Source organism: Corvus cornix, chromosome 4, assembly GCF_000738735.6.
Source record: "Corvus cornix cornix isolate S_Up_H32 chromosome 4, ASM73873v5, whole genome shotgun sequence".
Classification (NCBI taxonomy): Eukaryota; Metazoa; Chordata; class Aves; order Passeriformes; family Corvidae; genus Corvus; species Corvus cornix.
Window position 1 is genome coordinate 16,246,746 of NC_046334.1, and position 21,297 is coordinate 16,268,042.

Sequence of the window (21,297 nt, forward strand, 5' to 3'; positions counted from 1 at the left end):
TCCAGCCCCTATTTATAGCGGCGCCGGGAGTGCCCGCCGCCTCTCCCGCTGTGCTCCTGCTGCGCCGCGCCATGCGGCCCGGGCAGCGCCCGCCCCGCGCACGGCGTTTGCCCGCCGAGCGGCCGCGGAGTCCGGCGGCGGGAGGCGGCAGCGGAGCTGTGCCCCGGCTGCCGTGAGGAGGTGGGTCCGGAGCTGCCGCCTCCGGCTGTGCAAGCCGGCTGAGCTCCCTCGGGCTGTTCCCCCACCCTGGGGTGGCCCCTGTCCCGTGATGAGCCTCACTGCTGTTCACATCATGAGCACGCCATGATTACTGCCCTGGAGCTGAGGACAGGCGGCACCGCGGCCCCCGCGCTGCCCCCCGGCTCCCCCCGGTCCCGGCGCCCCTAACCGGTCTCCCTCTTCCCCAGGGCCGATGGCTGCTCCCGCCTCGAGGGACACGGAGGACACCCGCGGAAGGAGGCGGCCGCACATCCCCATACACACCCTCCCACCATCACCCCCCCGGCGCCCCCCGTCGCTTCCCGCCGCTCCCCGTGCCGGGAAGGCGCGGCCCCGCTGCCGCCGCCCGGAAGCCGCGGGGCGCGCCCGGAAGACGGTGGCGGCCGGGAGGCGGTGCCGGGGCTGCCACGTTGGAGCGGTTCGGGGACGGGTGAGCGCCGGGGACGCCGAGGTGAGGCAGGGACGGGGAAATCATCTGGTTTACAGCTGTTTTCCTCCGGTTCCTGTCGGAAACGGGGCGAGGGTGGCGGTCCCGCCGGCCGCGCGGGGCGTTCCCGAGGCGGGGGGAGCCCTAGGGTGCTGAAATAGAACCCAGAAATGAGCCGCAGAGGGTGTTTGGCGGCAGGGGTCTGGGGAGGGTCTTCCCGGGGCTGAGTTTATTTCGTGGGTTAAGGCAGAAAGCAGCTGTAGGGTGCTCGATGCCTTGATGCTGTGAGAAGAGGGTTTTTCACAGCTGTTGAAGCTTTGCCCACGTTTTCCTGTGTTATGTTCAGCACTCGTCAGTTTCCTCTACGTGTCAATGTTACCCTGCCAGTGGAGAGTTATTCCTCCCCTCCCCCCGGGTGTGCTCTGGAGACGATGGCTTAGGTGTCTGTGGGATGTCTTTAGGAAAACGGTCCCTCCGGCTGCTTCTGCCAAGTCCTAATGCAGATCCTGAATCTGTGGCAGTGCAGTCTCCCCATGCACCATTCAAGCATCACCTTTCTTGGTCTTACTTTTCAGCAAGATGAAGCTGAAGGAAATAGACCGTACTGCCATGCAGGCATGGAGCCCTGCCCAGCAGCACCCCATTTACCTGGCCACAGGTGAGTTTTTTGGGAAGCACGTGCTAGCAGACCTCGGGCTGTGTGTGGTGGCTGCCATGAAGGGGCCATTATTGGAAGCTGTAGGAGTTACTCTGTGTCCTGAGGGCTGGAGTGGGGTATATATTGTGCTGCTTTGAGTGGGGTTCTCTCATTGTGCTGACAAAAACATGCTTCTCATTCTGCAAGTATCAGCAGGCATCCTCCTCTTTCTGCCAGGGAAAGGTGACACCAATCGTAAGCACTGGTCACTTGTGGCTCCTTTGTAACTTTGATTATGTTCTGTGCGTCATCAGGGAGAGATACTTGCCCAAAGCTTTTCCTGCTCGTACTCATTAAAAAACACCCAAAGGGGGAACCATGGGGAGGAGAGTTGTGTGGAACTACTTCTAAGTAACAGAAACAGAAGCCTGACCCCACCTCAGGATCTTTTTTGGGAGGATGATGTTTTCCTTCCCCTTTTTGTGCTGCATTTGCAGTTACTGCTGTGTGTATTGTGTCTTTCTCACTGCCAGATGTGCTTCCTCACAGGTACATCAGCTCAGCAGCTGGATGCAACCTTCAGTACAAGTGCTTCTCTAGAAATATTTGAGCTGGATTTAGCAGACCCTTCACTGGATATGAAGAGCTGCGCCACGTTCTCCTCCTCACACAGGTAGGCAGTGTTGTAAGGGAAAAGTAAGGTGTGTGGAACTGTTACATGTGGTGTGTGTGGAAATGTCACTTCATGTGGTTTGCCTGCACTTGTTGAGGAGAGAAGCAGAAGTTCAGCACTGAAAGGTGAAGGCAAGTGAGTGCAATTGATACTGTGGGGCAATGAGCTTGGACTCCAAGCAAGCAGCTCATGCTTTGACATAAACAGAAGTTTTTGAGTATGTGTGTGGACCCTTTACCTCAGGAAGCCTCTGGGATTCACAAGAGAACAGAAGAAAATGTGAAATAGTGAAAATGTGGTAGGAACTTTTCATATTGCACCATCCTGTTTGTAAATAGGTATTTCAGGGGGACTCCTGTAACATGAATAACTTGGGTCATGTTGTGTGTGTTTCCACAGCTGGGAAGCCAAATTCCTGGCTGCACAGCTCCACTTGGCTGTTAGTTCCTTACCATGTGCTTATCCAGACAAATATTGTTAGCATCAGCGCATCCGGTTTCCATCTCAGCAGCACTTGCAGCAGCTCTCTGGCAGAGCTGCAACAGCCACAGTCCCTTTTTAAATGCCCTGCTCTGGGAGCAGAGCTGATGTCAACATGTCCTACTGACCTGCTCAGAGCAGGACGCGGTGTTGGATCCTTGAGTTTCATTGTTCTGCCTTGTTTTAGCTATAACTCAGATTCTTCAAGACTTGCTATTTGCTTACTGGATTTCTAGAAGCACTCCTTACAGCCAGGATGCAGTGCTCCTTGTAAAATAACTCCCTTGACCAGCAACATGAGGATTTGACTTTGCCCCAGAAAATGCATTAAAAAGGAGGTTGAGGGTTGTTTGTTTGTTTGTTTTTAATTAAAGATTAGATAGCAGTCTATACATCAGGTTATATTTTGGTTTTCAGCTAATGAAAATGTCCTGGTCGTTAGACCCACAAAAGATTAAGTCCTTAATTGCCCTCCCAGGAAAGCTTTGAGCTGCTTTTATAGAACCTTACTTTATCTTGGAAAGAGTAAAGGGCAAGAGAAAAGTAATTGCACAGTTAAATTTTGGGTTTTGTTCCTCACCGTTTCCTGCCTTCATTTTGGGTTATCTTAAGTCCTGTTCAGTCTTGCTGGTGGTGCCTGGACAATCCTGTCAGTCACTTAATTTCTCGTAAACTTGCATCGTTAGGTGCAGAAGCATAAAAATCATGCCCAGGAATGGGTCTGTCTGATATCACAGACCAATTTCCATTCGTAGCACCATTCTGTATTCTCAACTGTATTCTCAACACTGGGAGCCTGCTGTATTCTCAACACTGGGAGCCTGAGCACTTGGCTGTCACGGTATTTCTCACCCAGCATATGCTCTTTGGGTAGCTTTCTGCAGTATTTTATCTTACCGTGCTAAAGTTGCTGTGGTTTAAAGAAATCACTTGAAGATTGCCCAGAGATAACAAAGAGATTAATTATATTACAGTGAATGCTAAGGTAGCTCCTTGCCACCTTCCAGTCAATGTGGGTTTGCTTTCTGCTTGCATAAGAGCTGATAGGTGGCTGTGTCATTTTATGTGGAAGATATTCATTCTTTGCATGGCACAGGAATCCCGTTTTGCTTATGCAGGAAGTTAATTGAGTTGAAGGGAATTTGAGTATTTACAGATGGACACAATAGTGTAAAAGTTCTTAATTTTTGGAAGTATGTTTGATTCCTCATGATTTAACCTGAAAACAGGCTGTGGTCCAAGAGATGTGTTTGTGAGGTGAGTAAACCATGTGCTGAGCCCCTGGTATGGCAGACAAAACACTTGTACATCCAAAAGCACAGATATGGAATTTTTCTAGTTTCACCTGTTTCTTCTCCTGTATGAAGCTGCTTGCAAATAACAGAGGTTTTTCTCTAGGCTGTGGCTGGATGGGCTTACAGCCCTTACTTTGATTACTCCTTACCTGATTTTGCAGCCAGGACATTAGAGATGTTATCAGTTTATGGGTTATTGGTTGTGCATGTCATGCCTCTTGTTTATGAGCAGAATTGGGGCATGTCTTTCTGATAGAAGGTGTTGTAAGTGCAGAGACTTGTCCTTAGGAAGAAATGCAGGCAGTGCTTTTCTCTGACTTTAGCTGGGGTGAGGAAAAATGGGATGTATCAGCCTATGGGAAGCTGGTGGTGGATGGTTCTAAACTGTGGGGACCTCTGTGTCTTACAGGTACCACAAGCTGATCTGGGGCCCTCACAGCATGAGCTCAGGGGACAGAGTGTCTGGAGTCTTGATTGCTGGGGGTGAAAATGGAAATGTCATTCTGTACGACCCAGCCAAAATCATAGATGGAGAGGCTGAGGTAATAATCGCCCAGAAAGACAAGCACACGGGACCAGTGAGAGCTCTCGATGTCAACATGTTCCAGGTTGGTTTTTCTGCTGTTCCTCTTAACATGCCATCAATAGAGGAGTGGCTTATCTCGATTGTGACCTCAGATGTTTCTGCTGCTTCCTGTCCCCTGAAAAGCATGAACGGTATTTAGTGTTTGAGGGTCTGTTTGTATTTAGTAGGAAAAACCTGTCCCATTACTGGCATTTCAGGATGGGGACTGAAAGTGCCTGAGGTGTTTGGTTCATTCCTTCCCCTCATCAGTTTACCTCATCAATTTAGTTGATCTTTTTAGCTCTGCTATGTGGGAAGTAGAGGGGTTCTTCAGGGTGTCTTTAGTCAGTCTCCTCTCTTAGCTTCTGTGCATTGTGCCAATCACACAGGGACTAGTTACATGCTCTCATTCATATTCCTGGTGAGATCAGTTTTCAGCTATCTCCTCTGGGGATTGGGAAGGACCTATCTTCAAGACTTCTAAGTATTGTTGTTTGGGAAGAGGAGACAACAAGGAAACAGCCATGTGGCCTCTTTAGCAGAAGGGCTCTCAAAACCAACAATCCTTCCCACATCACCAATGAACTTCTCTCTCTGTTGGTTTTTTCTTGTTGCCACCAGCTGTGTGAGAATTCAGTTGGATTTGTTCCTAAATAACACTTCTGTCCCTGCACACTTGCTTCCAGCAAGGCTGTACTGTGTTCACTGTGTCCTCTCTGAATCTGCCCATTATGAACTCAGGACCTGCCTGTCATCAGCCACAAAATGTGACCAAAGGGCACTTGGTGGCCTTGGCTCATGTTGCCCTGCCTGGACTTTTGCATCCCAGATACAGGATTGCTCTGGATGGCTGCACTCACTGTGGGCAGGGCAGGAATGCCACACTGTCCAGAGCAAAGCTCTGTGGTGGCCATATCTGCAGCACCACTTCCTCCTCTGCCCTATTTTCCCTGTATCTTTCCCTATATTCTGAGCTGATAAGGGAAATTCAGAGTCCTGCAGATCTGATGCCTCCCAGCAGCTAAGACTGGGAAAGCTGATGCTGAAAATACTCTTAATATCTATTAATGTTTCTTACAGACTAATCTGGTGGCCTCTGGTGCTAATGAGTCTGAAATCTATATCTGGGACTTGAACAACTTTGCCACACCAATGACACCAGGAGTGAAGACACAGGTACCAGATTTGTGTTTATAAAGTTCTCCAGAGCAGACTCATGAAAAAGATGTATGGCAGTTAAGTGAGAGCTGATTGAAATTTGCAGTTTTAAAGCCGTCTCAAGGGAAAGGAGGTGGAGAAGCCTCTTGAAGTCTAACTTGGGTAGTAGCTGCACATGAGGGTGACTGGATGCTGCTCGTTTTGCAGCCCCTGGAGAGCAGTGTCCTAGCTGTGCCTGTAAGTGCAAGTGTGCACAGGTCCATGCAATAAGTGTGTGCTCTGCTTCCCCTGCAGCAACCCTGGATGTGCTGTCTTGTTTATCCACAACTGACCTGCAGTTTTGGCTGGCTGCACAAGCCAGCCATGTCTTCATGTGGCAACTTTTTGTTAAGAAATTGTATTTGGCCATGGAAAGCTGTAGTGTCCCCTTAGTGTTTGAGAAATGTTGTGTTTTATCAAGCAACAAGCCGAGTCTCTCACGTTACGCTGCTTTTCAAGTACCATAGCCGTTAGATGTCTTTTAGTCTTCCTATGCATGTTTCACTGCATGCACAAACCTGAAGATGGTGCAGGTACACAGAGGAAAACAGGAGGAAGATAAAAAGCAGCTACTGAGAAGTCACATTGTGAGGCAGTAGGTTTTGCAGTTACCTTGGTGGGTTTCAGGGAGTGGTTTAATTGCTGTACTCAAGGCCCAGTGTTTAGCCTGTGTCTCTTAAAGATGATCTGTGGGGAAGAACAATAGTCTTTTGTGCTTTGTGCCTTGTGAAGGAAATGGAAGAATGGGAGGAAGTTGTTTCAATGCAAGTACCCTTTTGTAGCTGTTACAAAATTCCACAGAAGTTCATGGTTACTGGAAAATGTGTTTATTACTGCATGATAATTTGGAGATAATAAAGTATGCAAATGGGATGAGAAGTAATCTTCGGTTTGAAGATTTTTAGTTTAAACTCTGTGAGTTTAGTTACTTTTAGTTCAAGTCATTATTAACACATAGGCATTTGAGAGAATGCTCACCTTAGAGATCCCTGTAAAAGATTTTTTTATGTCTAATAGTGATTTTTTTAGGCTGAGATATCTTTTTAGTCCATATGCATAATGACAACTAGAAATAATAGGACAAAAAGGGCTGGGTTAATACTGCTTTTAATTTTTAGTCTAAAAATAAGCATTGGGGAGAATAAAAAAAACCCATGGAATTCCTGCAAGCAAACTTTTTTTTTTCTGAATCAAAACCTAGTAGTCCAAGACAAAAGAGCAGTTCATATGTCTGGATATACTTTCATGGAGTAATTTTGTGTTCTTGAAGACAGTTGTGCTTAGTCTTGATTCAGTAACTAGCGTGTAGTACTGTAAAGCAGAAAATAACTTCACGGAGAAATTCTAGCAGCTTATAAATCAGTGTTTTCAGGTGTTGTACCCTACAGCATGTGTAGAAAAGAAGCCAGAACACACCCAGTACACGGGACAGTCTCCTTGCAGATTTCTCACTTAGCAAAGCCTGAAAATAACAGGGGTTGAGTCTTCAGTGTGGCGGAGTTGTGACAGGCTGTTGTGTGTGTGGCAGCCTCTGGAGGACATCAGCTGCATTGCATGGAACAGGCAAGTCCAGCACATCCTGGCATCCGCCAGCCCCAGTGGCCGAGCCACCGTGTGGGATCTCAGGAAGAACGAGCCCATCATCAAAGTCAGTGACCACAACAACAGGGTGAGTTCTCTCCTGCAGCTGCTGGGGTGCTTGCAGAGAGGTGTGGGGTGCTTCTGGATGTGTGGGGAAGGGGTCATGGCACCCCTTCTTCTGTGACAGAGACACTGGTGCCTGGCCCAGTTTGCTCTTGAGAATATGTTTATGCAAGAGGGATTGTCAGCATTATAAATTAAAATAGCCAGATGCAGACGGAAGCAAGGCAAGGCACTCAGATATCCTATCAGAGTGATGATTTAATTTTGAGAAAGCCCTTACTGATCTGTTTGGGGCTACCACAGAAAGACTTTTATTGATTTTGGCACAGAGAAGTGTGGCATTGAGCAGGTTACAGGGACGCTGCCTCCTGTAGTTACAACCACCGTGCCGCCACTTTAGGCAGTGTTAAATGTAAAAAAGAGCCTGTTCAGCTTGTTGAGAGTGACATATTTGTATAATTTTGTATTATTTTAAATAGAATATCCCTATAAAACACTTCAAAGATACAGCAAGGGTTAAAAATGAAAGTTGCTGGGTGGTTGTGAAGTAGCTCTTTCGTCACAGCACTCTTATTTTGATAAACTGTGTAACTCAGTGTTTTATGTGTTTGTTGCCTGACATAACAGCAGCACAGTAGGCCGTCTTCATCATGTGATGGTAGTCCTGTGATACAATGTTCTCATGACAATAACCTCTGCCTAATGTTGGCTTTTATTAAAATATCAATAAAAGTAGTAGAGGAAAAGGTTTATATGGTGGACTTTACTGTTTTCTCACATTAAAATGTAGGACCGTGAAAAAGTCAGCTCAATGTAATCTCTCTGAGAGGACCTTGGGAAACCTAACTGCAAGTGTCCTCATTCACAGGATTAAGGAGAAATATCCACGCTGAATGCAGTCAGAAATAATGCCCAGAAACACAGCTACAAATTCCCTCACAACAGTGTTTTACCATGCACACAGACATATTTGGTCTAGCTTCCTTTTTCTTTTAGTGCTGCTTAGTTATGTGATGCTTTGGCCCGATGTCGCCCCTTAGATGCACTGCTCAGGCTTGGCGTGGCACCCTGAAGTTGCCACCCAGATGATTTTGGCCTCAGAGGATGACAGGCTGCCTGTTATTCAGATGTGGGACCTCAGATTTGCCTCCTCGCCACTTCGTGTTCTGGAGAGCCACACGAGGTACGAGTCTTGCATAGCGTGGTGTGCTCCATGGTGTTTGCACTGCTGGTGGCTGTCCTGGTTTGTACATCTCACTTCCTGCTGTCCTCTGTGAAGGAAGGCTTGGTTAAGGGGGCAGTTTCAGCAGCAGGCAGCGCTATATGCTGTGCCATGAAAGACTTGCCTTTTTGGAACTTGGTACTTTGAAGGGAACAGGTCCCAAAATTAAATAACTAAATAAACTCACCGCGCTGCTGAAACAGTGAAGCTACTAGTTTGTTTCTGAGTTTAAGAGGAGGAAGCTAAGGTAAAAAGAGTTAATGGTAGTTGATTTTGCCTGAATAATGTACTAAAGGTGCACCCAGGCACATCCTCATGTGTGGGTTTGCACCATTTCTCTGCCCCTCAGTCCCCTAAGTGCCTTAATTTTGGGCATAGTGGATGATTTTGTTAAACTCTTGTCCCTCCTTTATTGCTGATAAAACCTTCCTTATTGCTCAAATCCAATGCTTGATTTAAGGAGGGAGAACAGTGTTGTGGCTTCTACCAAAACAGCTGCCAGTGGGTTCTGCTGACTTGAATCTCTTGTTAATAAAAAGCTGATAAATCTCTAGTCACTGACCTTACCTATGGGTTTGCACACTGGATATTAGTGACACTGCAGGCAAACAAACCATATTGTTACACTAATGCCCAGGTTCTCCCACATGAATACTGCATTTAATTTTCAGATACAATGGCTGCATCTTTATACTTTTTCATGCAGAAAATAAAAACCATCTATTTCAACAAAACAAGGGCTGATAACATTGAAAAATTCCTCCCCCTGTAAGAGGAAGGGGTGGAGAGGGCATTTAGACGTGGGATGCTGAACTTATAAATATGCTTTATTTATCACCATTTTGCATTTACATTAAGCTTCTTTTGGTTGTGGCTTTTCATGCAGGGGTATATTGGCCATTGCTTGGAGTATGGCAGATCCAGAGCTGCTACTTAGCTGTGGGAAGGATGCTAAAATTCTCTGCTCCAACCCTAACACAGGCGAGGTATTGTATACATGCCACTTACAAAAACCCCAAAAATCTCCGCTCAGAGGTAGCAAAGCACGTATGTGTTCCTGTGCTTGCATTCCTAGGAATGATGCTTCTGTGGGAAGTTTCTCCCTATCCTATTGCTATATGTGTTTTCTGAGTGTGTTCTGGTGGTGCAGGATTCCTTCCTGGTATTGTCAATATTACACATTTGTCCTTGCTGCTTCTCTCTTACCGAGTAGTGATGTCCCTGTTCATTATAAGAGATGGAAATGGCTCCACTTAAACTAAGTATATGCTTCCTACTCTTTTGTTTTGGGTCCAGTGTGGCTGGATCATTGTTGTAGTTGCCTTTTTCCTTCTGTAAGAACTTTATCCAGACAGGAGGAATTTTGTAGGTTGCCATAATAGTGGCAGATCAGTGAAAGCCACTCAAATGTGTTCCCACCCCACCCTTTTGAGCCTGGGGATACCTTTCAATGAGAATGCAGATCTGTTTTTCAGACAGTGTTTGTCCCTAGACCATGAGAAGGGCTTCAGACGTGCTGGAGGGATCCTTGCCTCCAGTGGGCAACAATTGTGGAGTGGGAAGTGTTTCTAAAATTCAGACACTGGCCCAGAAGTGCAAAAGCTGTACAGTGGTAAATGAGTTATCTGAGCTGGATCCTGTGCTGTTCCGAAGCTTTTACATGTGGTTGAATCATGCTGCATGTTTTTATTAAAAATAAAACCAGTTTCCTGGGAGACAGCATTTTGCTGACAGTTAGTGTTTTGTTCTTTGACTTTCTCCTCATTTATGGTTAAATGTCTGCTGTAAGGGGGGTTTATCTGTTCCAGGGCACAAGAGGCTGTCTGCCCAGGGTGCAGGTTTTACCTTTTTCAGTTTTCCTGTGAAAACAGACTTACTGCATGTAGTGTGTGGGGATACCTAAATCAGCTTTGAATAAGTTAGCATGAATGTCAGCAGCTCACAGCTCTCAGTGGGACAGCACAGATACACTCCACCTGCATCATTTGTCCTGTGTAGATTAAAGAGAAGATTTAATGGGAGGAGAAGGAAATGAAGCAGTGGTGTGTGACATTCAGCTGTTTGGGGATCATCAGGCTTTGCCCGCTGTTAGTGTGTACGGTGATGTGGAGACTGCTGGGGAGCAGCAAGAGCAGACCAGTCTCAGGGCAGACGGGAGGATAGCTGCTATGTGGAAGGGTGCTCCAGGAAAGCTCTGATTGGTTGGGCTTGGTTTTGCTCCCCAGGTGCTGTACGAGCTGCCCACGAACACACAGTGGTGCTTTGATATCCAGTGGTGCCCGAGGAACCCTGCTGTCATGTCTGCGGCCTCCTTCGACGGGCGCATCAGTGTCTACTCCATCATGGGCGGCAGCACCGATGGCTTGAGGCAGAAGCAAGTTGACCAGGTGTTGAAAATGGTTCAGCTAAGAATAGGGACAGAAAGGGTGGGGGGACAAACCATGGGAAGTCTTCAGCGGCTGTCTGCAGCCCTGCTTGCAGGAGTACCACTTCAGCACAAATAAATGTTTAGCTCATAAGAGAAATGTCACTTCTGTTTTTTCCCCCTTGTGTTATTAAAGCTCTCCTCGTCTTTTGGGAACCTTGATCCCTTTGGCACTGGCCAGCCCCTGCCTCCCCTGCAGCTTCCCCAGCAGACTGCCCCACAGAGTGTGGTGTTGCCTCTGAAGAAACCACCCAAGTGGATTCGGCGACCCATGGGAGCATCCTTCTCGGTAAGGGGGAGACAGGGATGGGCAGGGTTGGCCAGGCAGGTAGGGAGATAGCTGGCACCTGCTAAACCCCTTAGGAAGGGGGGGGTTCAGTGTGGTGCTCCACCTTGGGAGAACTTCCTGTTTGTCACCATAGTGGGAGATGCTCGGGGCAGCAAAAGCCTGGCCAAAATGCTTGGGGAAAAGAAACATTGCCAACAGGCATTTGTTAGTCTGTGTTTTGGCATTAGGGCTTCGCTTTTATTTCTGTGCAGTGCTTGCTTTGGAGTAAACAAATATACATGGGAGGGAGTGGGAGGAGGGAATGAGACCAAACTGGGCAAGTATCTGAGACTTCACAGCTTCAGACCTCACTCATGTGAGTCAGTGTGGTGGAGAACACTCAGGTTAGCTCTGATCAAGGGAGCAGGAGTTGCTGTCGCAGCACAAGGCTGGGTTCCTCCATGGCCAGTTGATTTGCAGAGGAGCCAGGTGAGGGCATGGCAAGCGCCGCTTTTTGCAGTCATCTGCTCTTTGGCTCCACTTTTGGCTTATTTTCTAAACTCACAGGCCATTTATTTGGGATCTTCTGGAGATTTTAGCCTGTCCATTTAAAATTGATTTCTCTGCTGAAATACTTCTCAATTTTCAGCCTTGTATGTCTGCTTATTCACAATCTGATGCACAAATTAAATGCAGTTTTCTCCTGTCAGACGTGATGTTGCCTAGCCACTGACTGATGTGTCATTTTATGATGTTGTTTTTTCCCTTATTTGTCCTGGTTTTCTAGGAGCCAGGTGTCAGTCTTTTTCCTGGCTAGGCTTTTGCTTTTTTTTTAAGGCAGATTTTACTGGACCGGCCTGTGTAAATCAACTTTGAGCTACAGAATGAAATAATATCATAAGCCCCTCCTAATTATTTTCTTGTGTTGATTTTACCTCTTCAAATGTTGTCACAACTTACTGCCTATCTCTCAGTAGGATTTCAACTGCTAAACAGCCTGGCAAGAGCAGGGCAGACATCATGCTTGAGCGTTTACTTAATGATGCATAGGTTTCTTTGATAATTGCATTGCAGTATCACGAGATACTCCACTGATGCTGGGTACTCTGTAAATCCATGGCTCTAGCTCTCAGTTTCTGGTCAGTCTTTTGCCTGAGAAAAACACAGGCACAGGAATGGCTGTGCTTATAAATCTTATTAAATGTGAACCTACTTATCCCACAAGCTCCTTATATGCATAGAAATATTGGGGGGGGACGGGACAAATCAATGAGCAGATGTCAGGAGTGTTCAGTTATTGGGCAATAAGCATATATATGTTACATAAAACACATTTTCATGCTTGCTTCCCTGCTGTATACTTTTCACATACTGCGTGTGTGCTTCAATTCCAGTTTGGAGGCAAGCTGGTGACGTTTGAGAATTCCAAGTCTCCACAGCAGCCGGGCATGGAGCAGCAGCAGCAGCAGCATCCCCATGTCTACGTGAGCCAGGTTGTCACAGAGAAGGAGTTCCTGGCCCGCTCAAACCAGCTGCAGGAGGCTGTGCAGTCCGAGGGCTTTGTCAGCTACTGTCAGAAGAAAATCGACATGGCCCTGGCTGACTTTGAGAGGAACGTGTGGGCCTTTTTAAAGGTAATAGGGTAACAGCCCTTTGGGAGTTCCCCACTGACTGGGAAAGCCAGGACGTGGTTCCTTCTGCACATTTAGCAGGAGAGATGCTGGGAACCAAAAGCTGCAGGCTGTGGGAATAGTGCCCATAAGCCAGGTCACTGGAGGGGGCCCACCAGAAGAGGGAGGGTCCTCAGGGTCAGGGGTGTTTGTGAGAAGTCATGGCAAAGCAAAGGTGTGGGTGAAGGTATCCCATGGTTTTTGATATCCCCCATCAGCACATACTTGTACAGGGAGCTAGTGAGAAGGATTAAAGCTTTGGGATAGCTTTAGATGGGCTTTTCACTGCTCACTCCGAGCATTTAGAGGTTTCCAAGTGAAGCAGATAAACAGATTATTCACCTACAATAACCAGATGGAAGCCTTGCCCACCTGCTCAGTTGCCCAAGTCACTGAAGACTTTTGCAGTTCTCTTTATTACATTCAGTCTACTCAGTCAGTGAATCTCACTGAGTCATTTGTGCCAGTGAGGGAGAAAATGAAAAGTTGTAAATTGCAATATGGCCTTTAACTTTTTAAAGGTGAACTTCGAAGAAGATTCACGTGTTAAGTACCTCGAGCTCTTAGGATACAGGAAGGATGATCTGAGGAAGAAGGTAAATGTGTGATATGTGAGATAAATAACTTCTGGGTAACTTCAGCATTCTTACAGAAAACAGTTCGCTCTGTTGGGTTTTTTCATTAGTTGTGTCTTCTTGTAATACGGATGTTCAATGGAAATGTCAGAGCAGGCAACAGACTTCAGAGATGTCTGCATCTGACTGTACATAGTTGATTTGAAATTCTCACCCCTCAAGAAGCTTTGATATTTATTGATTCAGGCTAGTCGTGTAACTTTGCCATGTGACATCCTTCTGCTCTAGCATCTGGAACGGGATATGCTTTTAGGCTTTCTGGTTGAAGAACATGTAAGCAGTTTTCAGGCTATCACTAACTAGGAAAACCTGGGGTAGTCTTTTTTGCTTGTGGGAGGCATCATTCATTTTTGAAAGAAAAAGAAAAAAAGCCAACCCCAAAGGTCAAATGTGGTTACATTTGGAAAAGCAAAATTTGGATTACCAGGAAGCAATTTGCACATCATTATAGACCTTTCTTCCCAGTTGGAAGGTTTTTACTCAGTGTTACAGGGAATTACCTGCTATGCCTTTTGGCTCTTCGTTGCTTTCAGTTGTCTACCCAGGAACTATCTAGTATTTCATTTTAACATTTGACTCATTTTCATTATATCAAACTGTTTTTATTTTCCAAGATTGACTCCATTAAAGTGTCATTGTGCTCATGAATTAAATGTCCTTCAGGGCAAAATTAATATGATTATGGAAAAAAATCATGGTTTTGATAACAGTTTGTCCTCAGCTTCTAAATATTTGTGCAAAGGCAAGCACAGCAAGGGTAACCCTGTTTTTGAGAAGCAGCTTTCAATTAGAAAATCCAGTTGAAATTTAGTAGTGGTTCTGCAGAGTGACCTCATGAGATTAAAGCCCACTGCTTGCTGTTGCTCTGGGTTTGATATGCCCTGTGCGTGGGGAGAAGCTGGGAAAATGGGCACAGCTGAACTGGGTGGCCTGGAATGCCAGGCCTACACCATTATTTCAGTATTTGAGAAACAGATGAGAGGAGCTACAATGCCCTGTTTTTATGAGCTGTTTTCTAAAAACATTCCCCATAGAAGTTGAGTCCATGCTTTCTACAGTGTCAAGAAGCAACACAGTACAGGTCATCTGAAAGTTTGTGATACCCAGATGAAAAGCTCACTAAATCACAACTTGATTTTCCTGTTACTGGTAGCATTAGGAAAGTAAAACAGGGATCACAGATTTCAGCTTCTTGTAATAAGCTGTTAGGAACATGGGAGGGTGGGTTATAGTCTTAAAACCTGTGATTCTCATGCAAGCCAAGTCCTGGATTTCTCATTTTTATTGTAAACCAGTGATTAAAAAAGAAAGAGAAAACTCTCTCTGGCAATTTGGGCTCAGCTCTTTACACAAACCAGCCTACAAGGGTAAAATAAAGCCTACAATACCAAAAGCAGTAGATAATTTTAGGAACAATGTGAAACCCAGGCTCCCTGACGCTGAAATAATATAGAAACTCTATCCATAAAATTGCTGGCTTTGAGAGCCCTAATTGAATCTGGAGTCACGACTTGATTCGCAAAGCAGTAGAAGCTGAGCATTTTAACTCTTTTGTACCTTGGAAAATCCTAGTCCACAGCCATGTACCTGATGTGCTTGAAAGCACAGCTTCCTGACAGGCTCCCTGTTCCACAAGGATTGTCACTGCTTTGTTTTCCCTGACCAGAGCAGACAGAGGGTTTTGTCCTTCATGTTCTGATACTGCTTTTTTTTCCTGTGGTTTCCAGCAGCTCTAGTTGAGGTTTGAGGCCCTTGAGTTAACAATTAAAGGTTTAAAGGCATAGTGCAGCTGTTGTTTCCATCAGAGCTTGGGGTGTAGGGATCTTAGCAGTAAATCCATCACCAGGCTGGAAAAGGAAATGGCTTTAGTTTTATGTTAAAATGTTTAATTTCATGTTAAGTGTTGTGTAAGCAACATAGTAGCTACATGTGCCAGTTTTGCAGTCTGAGAATTTGGTGCCTCTTTAAAAGGGTACTTACTTCAATATGTTGTTTTATAGATCACATCTGCTCTGAATAAAGAAGGTCTTGCAGATGGTGTCTTGGGAGAGGTAAGCAAACGCATGTATGTAACTCTGTGGTTAGTTCTATAATGCCATGGTAATTTGCAAAGTAAGAGTCATTTTTCTTTTCACTTGATAGCTGTCCCAAAGTAAGTCACAAATAATCCAGCGTGTGGCAAGTTCCTACATTCAGTAGGATGAAGGTATTTAAAAAACCCAGCCACTTACTTTCCACTCAGATGTTCCCCTCCTTTTCCAATGAAGGGCTCTCAGTCACAGGTTTTAATCTGGGGTCTCATTGGTGTCCCTCCACCTTTCCTTGCTGCTGCATGTCTTGACCACTGTGGCACTTTGTGCTGCCTGTGAGACAGGGCAGAGCCTTGCTGCCTGGCACCTGATTTCAAGAACACTGCCTTCATCAGGCTTCAAAAACAGGACTGAGAGTGTGGTCCTATAACTTTTCCTACAGGAGTGGTAACTACAGTGCAGGCATTGCCCATTGTGATTGCAATGGCCTGAGTCTACAGCAGGACTGCATTGCTTTTGTGCCACAGACAGTTCAGAGTCTTCTGTAGATGCCTAATGGGGGAAGAGGGCTTTTGTTGCATGTTTTGAGGCAGCTGAGATGAAAACAGCACAAGGTACTGTGTAATTACAAAGAGCAAGGAAACGGCCTCTACCATGCTTGTGATGCTCAAGCATATATTCCCAATGCATTTCTGTGATTTTCAGTCTGGTTCTAACTGTTGTTTGGTGGGAAGGTGACTATACTCTGCAATGCAAAGTACTTCTGCCTCTTTTGCTGGTGGATTTTTATGGCGTCTTCTCTCTGCTGAAGGCTCCTGCAGAATCTGATGCATCTGTGCCAAACGAGGGTGATGAAGGCCAGACTACAGAGGAGCAGTTCTTGGGAGAGGTATCTGTTGCCCTCTAGACTAACCCTGCTGACCTCCCCTCTGTTTACTTTGTTCCTTTTGACAGCATTTCATTTTGTTGGCTTTTCCTGCTGCTGAGGATATACAGAAATACAAAAAGTTATTTAGAATGGTAAAACTGGTCTCTTGTTAAGTTACTTGACATTTTTTTCATCTGCTTCAGGCAGTATGTTCAGCCAGGTTTATCGCAGGCAGTTTGTGCTCCACCATGCCAGCATTTGGGATCCTACACCTACTGCTCCTGTCTGACCATTTGAACAGCATTGTTTTCAGCCCTGTGTTTTACATATGGGGGCAGGTCTGTAATTAGCACTAAGGACCCAGCCCCTGCCTTATGAGGTGTCACTAGCACTGAATATACTGTACTGCTGTGGAACAGGCCAACTTCATTCTTCCCCACTCCCTCAGTCTCCTTTTTGGGTTAGAATTTGGGCTGTTAGCTGTGCTCCCTGTGCTTGGTGCCTGTCTGCAGCTGTCTGTGGGATGGGACAGTGGTTTAAGGCTCACTCCTCATGATGGAGTGGTGCACTTGACTCCACATAACAAACAGCCTGTTAAGGACACCAAAACCAGAATGCTCTCCTTGGTTAGGTGCTTGATTGCTTGTTAATTCTTTGGGCTCCGTAGAGGCAGACACGTGTATCTGACTGCGTAAGGGTTTTGCTGTATGCAGTCATGAAGATATCGGATGTCTCATAACAAATGTCTCTTCTAGGAGAGAATTCACAGCCAAACATGACCTTAGCCTACCTAAATATTTGTGAGCCTGGCCTGAAGCCACTGGTGATGCATCAGGGTGTGCCCATACGCAAAGTAAATGGATGGGCACGTTAGTCCTGTGATAGTCACAACATGATCTCAACTGATACAAACACGCATCCTGTGTTATCTGACAACAAAATAATTTTCCAGGCACTGTGTCCTTTTCATGAGCCCAACATAAAGCTTGTTTCAGACTTGCTTCCCATCCAAAGGCCTGTCTTTGGTTGACTGTGTCCTTCAATTTAGCTGAACAAGCAGGGTGTTCCTGAACTCCCTTCGTGTATGGAGCAGTGGCTTGTGACAGAGGAGGCAGTTTGTGGGTCAGGCTCTGCACTCTGCTTAGCCTGTGCTGTGAAATTTGATGGTGGAGAGAGACTTCCCTCTTGATATTATTTTTTATTATTGAAATGTTTTGTTTGAAATCCCAAAATCCAAGTATTTGCACAAAGTGGTCTCTGTCTTAATTCTGGGTGAGTTTTATAAAAAAAGCAGCCTCTGTCCACTGAGCACTCCTGTACTGAGTGCTACATTGGACTTCTGTGTTGAAAATTAAGTTTGTGTTCACGTGTAATTTGCTTATTTAAACTAGGGTGTATGTCTAGTGCAAAGGGTTTCAAGGATGAGCTGGAATTCAAAGTGGAACCTAGGTAGCATTAATGGTAGACTGTTCTTGGTAGGGGTTAAAATTGAAAGAGGAGGAAAGAAAAGGTTTCTGATTTTCTCTTTGTACCTCTAGCTTTGCTCGGAGGGGGCTGTGTGTGTATGGGCACAGGTGCAAGTCAGTACCCAGGATCCAGGTGTCTGGCTGCTGGTACTTGTGAGATAAAGGAAGTTTATTTTGTAAAGCAAAGCAAGGAATTAATTCACTGCTTCCCATGGGCAGGCATGTGTTCATCCCTAAGAAAGCTGAGCTCCATCACATGTAACAGTGACAGGAAGAGAAATGCCACCACTCCAAACATCCACCTCTTTCTTCTTCCTCCAGCTTTGTATTATGCTGAGCATGATATCGTATGGCCTGGAATATCCCTTGGGTCAGTTTGGGGTCAGCTGTCCTGGTTGTGTCTCATCCCAGCTTCCCCATGCACTCCCCACCTCCTCACTGGAGGTGCAGTATGAGAAGTAGAAAAGGCCTTGATGCTGTGCAAGTGCTGCTCAGCAAAAGCAACAACATCTCATTATCAGCACTGTTTCCAGGACAAATCACACAGCCCCATACTGAAGAAAAGTGACTTCACCTCTGCCCAAACTAGCACACAGGGATAACCTTCCCTTCTGAGTTAATGATCTCTGAGTTGACTGGTAGTGTGAAGTTCTAAATTTAACTTGCAGTGCAAGAGCCGCATGGTTTTAAAATGTGTGTATTTCTCAGTGTTTACATAATCTCAAAAATCATGCTTTTCCTTTCTCTTAGACGCTGAAGGACCATAAAAAAGAAACTGAAGATTTGGGATCTGCAAAGACAACATTTAACATTTCTGTTAGTGGAGGTACAAAAAAACCTTGATATTGATTTCATTGTATGTACTGCTGTTTATAAGTACTGATGTTGATACTGGTGTTCCAGTGAGAAGGCAAATTCTGCACAGATGGTGAAGGGTTGTAATTACTTGCCTCTAACTGCATTATCACACAGTCTCAAGGCACTTGAAAATACAACTTTTTTGAGGAAGGAAGGAAGTTATACAGCACTTGTGTACCCTATTGCTGACATGGCAGCTGCTCTGAGTGATTTCTGATATAAAAGTCGACATGCTTGGTCAGGCATGAAGTGCTGTTCATACAGAAACTCCCAGGGGATCTTGAGTAACACAGAAGCCACTGACCCCTGTCGAGGTTAGACTTTTTATGGCACTGTTCAGGTAGTTGTTTCAGAGGCCATTTAGACCTCTAGGAACTTGATCTGCAACAAGGTAAGTAATGCTTGACAGTGCCCCTGTGTGTTTGAGGCTGGAGGTGAAGGTGAGCACCTCTGTAAGTACCTGGCCAGGAGCAGGCTGGTTTGCAGACAGCTGTGCCAGCATTGTACAGTCAGACAGTGTCACCTGCTGCTGCATCTTTCAGTGGCTTTTGTGGCAGCATTTGGAAGTGCACCCCTGTCTCCTTGCAGATGTGGATGGGCTGATCACACAGGCTCTGCTGACGGGGAACTTTGAAAGCGCAGTGGATCTGTGCCTGCACGACAACCGCATGGCCGATGCCATCATCCTGGCCATCGCCGGCGGGCAGGAGCTGCTCTCCCGGACACAGGAGAAGTACTTTGCCAAGATGCAGAGCAAAATTACCAGGGTATGTGTTTCCAAGTCAGAGCTAACATGCTCATATGCCTTTGGCAACTCCCTTTTTCACCTTAAAAGTTTTCTTGCCATGTTATAGGTTTATTTCTGGCAGATGTTAGTAAGTGTTCAAGTCTGTAAGGTCTCGGAGCAGAAGGATTTCTGTTAGTCTTTTTTAATGCATTGATAAAGGGAGAAGAGGCACACCACCTGAATATCAGTGAACAAGAGTATTCTTTATCTCATCTCCAGTGTCTCTGAGTTGCATGTACACTAACAGATTCTCAACAATAAAGACAAATACCTTAAGCAGGGCACATTTCAGTCTGCCCTTCTGTCACATTTTTCACAGGTGACCTGTGCTCAGGGCCAGCAGCAGCATGTTGATTTCTGCCCGTGATTGGTCTACACAGATTTTGCTGATGCTTTGTTTTACTGCATGCACAGAAGAGAGAGCAAAATATGCCCAGGGTAGATTAATCACCCCTTGTCTAGGAGACAGTGTCTTACGGCCAGCTGGTTATTGTTATTTTCAGCTTTTTGCACTGCTAGGGGTTGCTGATGCTGCTTGTGCAAATCTTTGTTTTTTGCTACCAGTATGAGAAAGTAGTGACAGGAGGTTGAAACAGGAGAAGTGGCTTTAAAAGAACAATTGGTTTAGCAAGGGTGGCAGCTTTTAAAGGAATTTCTCCACTGTAGTTCATCCTTTGGGAAAAGGTGTTTTTATGAAGAGCTGGCAGACCTTGTAGTTAGGATCTTGCATTTGTTGTTCAGGTGTTTTCTCTTTTCTGGTCCCAAACTGCCCACATACTGCTTGTTCAGCTGTTTCTGAGCTTGAAGTCTTGGCATGAGAAGGGCTTTGTTCACTAAAGAGCAGCACAGCTGCCAAGTCTGTCTTTTGTCCAAAGCAAAATAACTGGAGGCAGAGTTTGAGAAGAAAGAAACTGGAATTTCATTCTGAGGGCTGTGCAGAGGCAGCCTGGGTGGGTGGGTGGGTGGAGGACAGGGATACTACAGCCCAGCTCAGGCTGATATTGCTGCCAACTTGCTGCTTCCTTTATGCAGCCTTTTCAACTGCCCCTTGCTGGTCAGCTTGAGACCAAGAGCTTAAAGCTGAATGAAACAGTTTAACAAACAAAATCCATACCTCTCCCTGTTCATTGTGTAGAAGACTTGTAGCTAAGTACTTGGTGTGTTATCTTTGTCTGCAAAAATAGTGTTGAAAACCGTTTGCAACAGCTTGTGGAGATTCGTGTATTCTTTTCTTGTACATTTTGTAGCAAAAATAATTGGCCTTTGCATATTCTCTGAGCTTGTTCTGTGATTTTTTTTTTTTCACTGAACTCCTTTTTAAGTAAAATGTGCTGTTGTGCAGCCATTGAACTGCAGTGCAGTACCTGTCCTGACCCTGGATACAGTGGGGATGAGTACACTGGAACAGATCCAAATTATCTTGTGTATTATACAGAGGAAATCCTACCAAGGTTCTAACTGTGGTCTCTGTCCTGTTCCAGCTCATCACTGCAGTTGTAACGAAGAACTGGAAAGAGATTGTGCAGTCTTGTGACCTGCAGAATTGGAGAGAGGCTTTGGCTGCTGTGCTCACTTATGCCAGGCCAGACGAGTTTACAGCCCTTTGCGGTAAGGATACTTCACAGACTGGTTAATTCTGGAGCAGTACCATGGCTTTGCTCGGCCAGTTGCTTCTCCAGCTTCAGCAGTGGTGGGGAGAGATCACCAGAGTGATTCACCAGCATCTTTATTCATATTTTATCTAGATCTCCTGGGTAGCAGGCTGGAAAATGAGGGGGACAGCGTTCTGCAGACACAAGCTTGCCTGTGTTACATTTGTGCCGGCAATGTGGATAAGCTCGTTGCTTGTTGGACCAAAGTTCAGGATGGAAATAGCCCCTTGTCCCTTCAGGTTGGTAATTCTTTTAAAAAAGATGTTGGAAATAAGAGAC

At 45.7% G+C, this 21,297-nt stretch overlaps 1 protein-coding gene across 10 annotated transcripts in view; it reads left to right on the forward strand.

Annotated features, from left to right (window-relative positions):
- The first annotated feature begins 76 nt into the window (after window positions 1-76).
- Window positions 77-21,297, forward strand: part of SEC31A (SEC31 homolog A, COPII coat complex component) — a 39,797-nt gene continuing 18,576 nt past the window's right edge. For 5 of the 10 annotated variants that reach the window (XM_039550745.1, XM_039550747.1, XM_039550750.1 and 2 more), the window contains exons 1-19: window positions 77-180; window positions 408-670; window positions 1,222-1,304; window positions 1,833-1,956; window positions 4,141-4,339; window positions 5,377-5,472; window positions 7,022-7,162; window positions 8,178-8,320; window positions 9,246-9,345; window positions 10,585-10,746; window positions 10,921-11,073; window positions 12,447-12,686; window positions 13,244-13,318; window positions 15,358-15,408; window positions 16,199-16,276; window positions 18,472-18,547; window positions 19,168-19,346; window positions 20,848-20,974; window positions 21,112-21,257. In XM_039550745.1, coding sequence (XP_039406679.1) covers window positions 1,226-1,304; window positions 1,833-1,956; window positions 4,141-4,339; window positions 5,377-5,472; window positions 7,022-7,162; window positions 8,178-8,320; window positions 9,246-9,345; window positions 10,585-10,746; window positions 10,921-11,073; window positions 12,447-12,686; window positions 13,244-13,318; window positions 15,358-15,408; window positions 16,199-16,276; window positions 18,472-18,547; window positions 19,168-19,346; window positions 20,848-20,974; window positions 21,112-21,257 — 2,169 coding nt within the window. In that variant the 5' untranslated portion in view covers window positions 77-180; window positions 408-670; window positions 1,222-1,225. The remainder of the gene's footprint in view (window positions 181-407; window positions 671-1,221; window positions 1,305-1,832; window positions 1,957-4,140; window positions 4,340-5,376; window positions 5,473-7,021; window positions 7,163-8,177; window positions 8,321-9,245; window positions 9,346-10,584; window positions 10,747-10,920; window positions 11,074-12,446; window positions 12,687-13,243; window positions 13,319-15,357; window positions 15,409-16,198; window positions 16,277-18,471; window positions 18,548-19,167; window positions 19,347-20,847; window positions 20,975-21,111; window positions 21,258-21,297) is intronic. The other 5 variants (XM_039550751.1, XM_039550752.1, XM_039550754.1 and 2 more) reach the window with 3 other exon arrangements.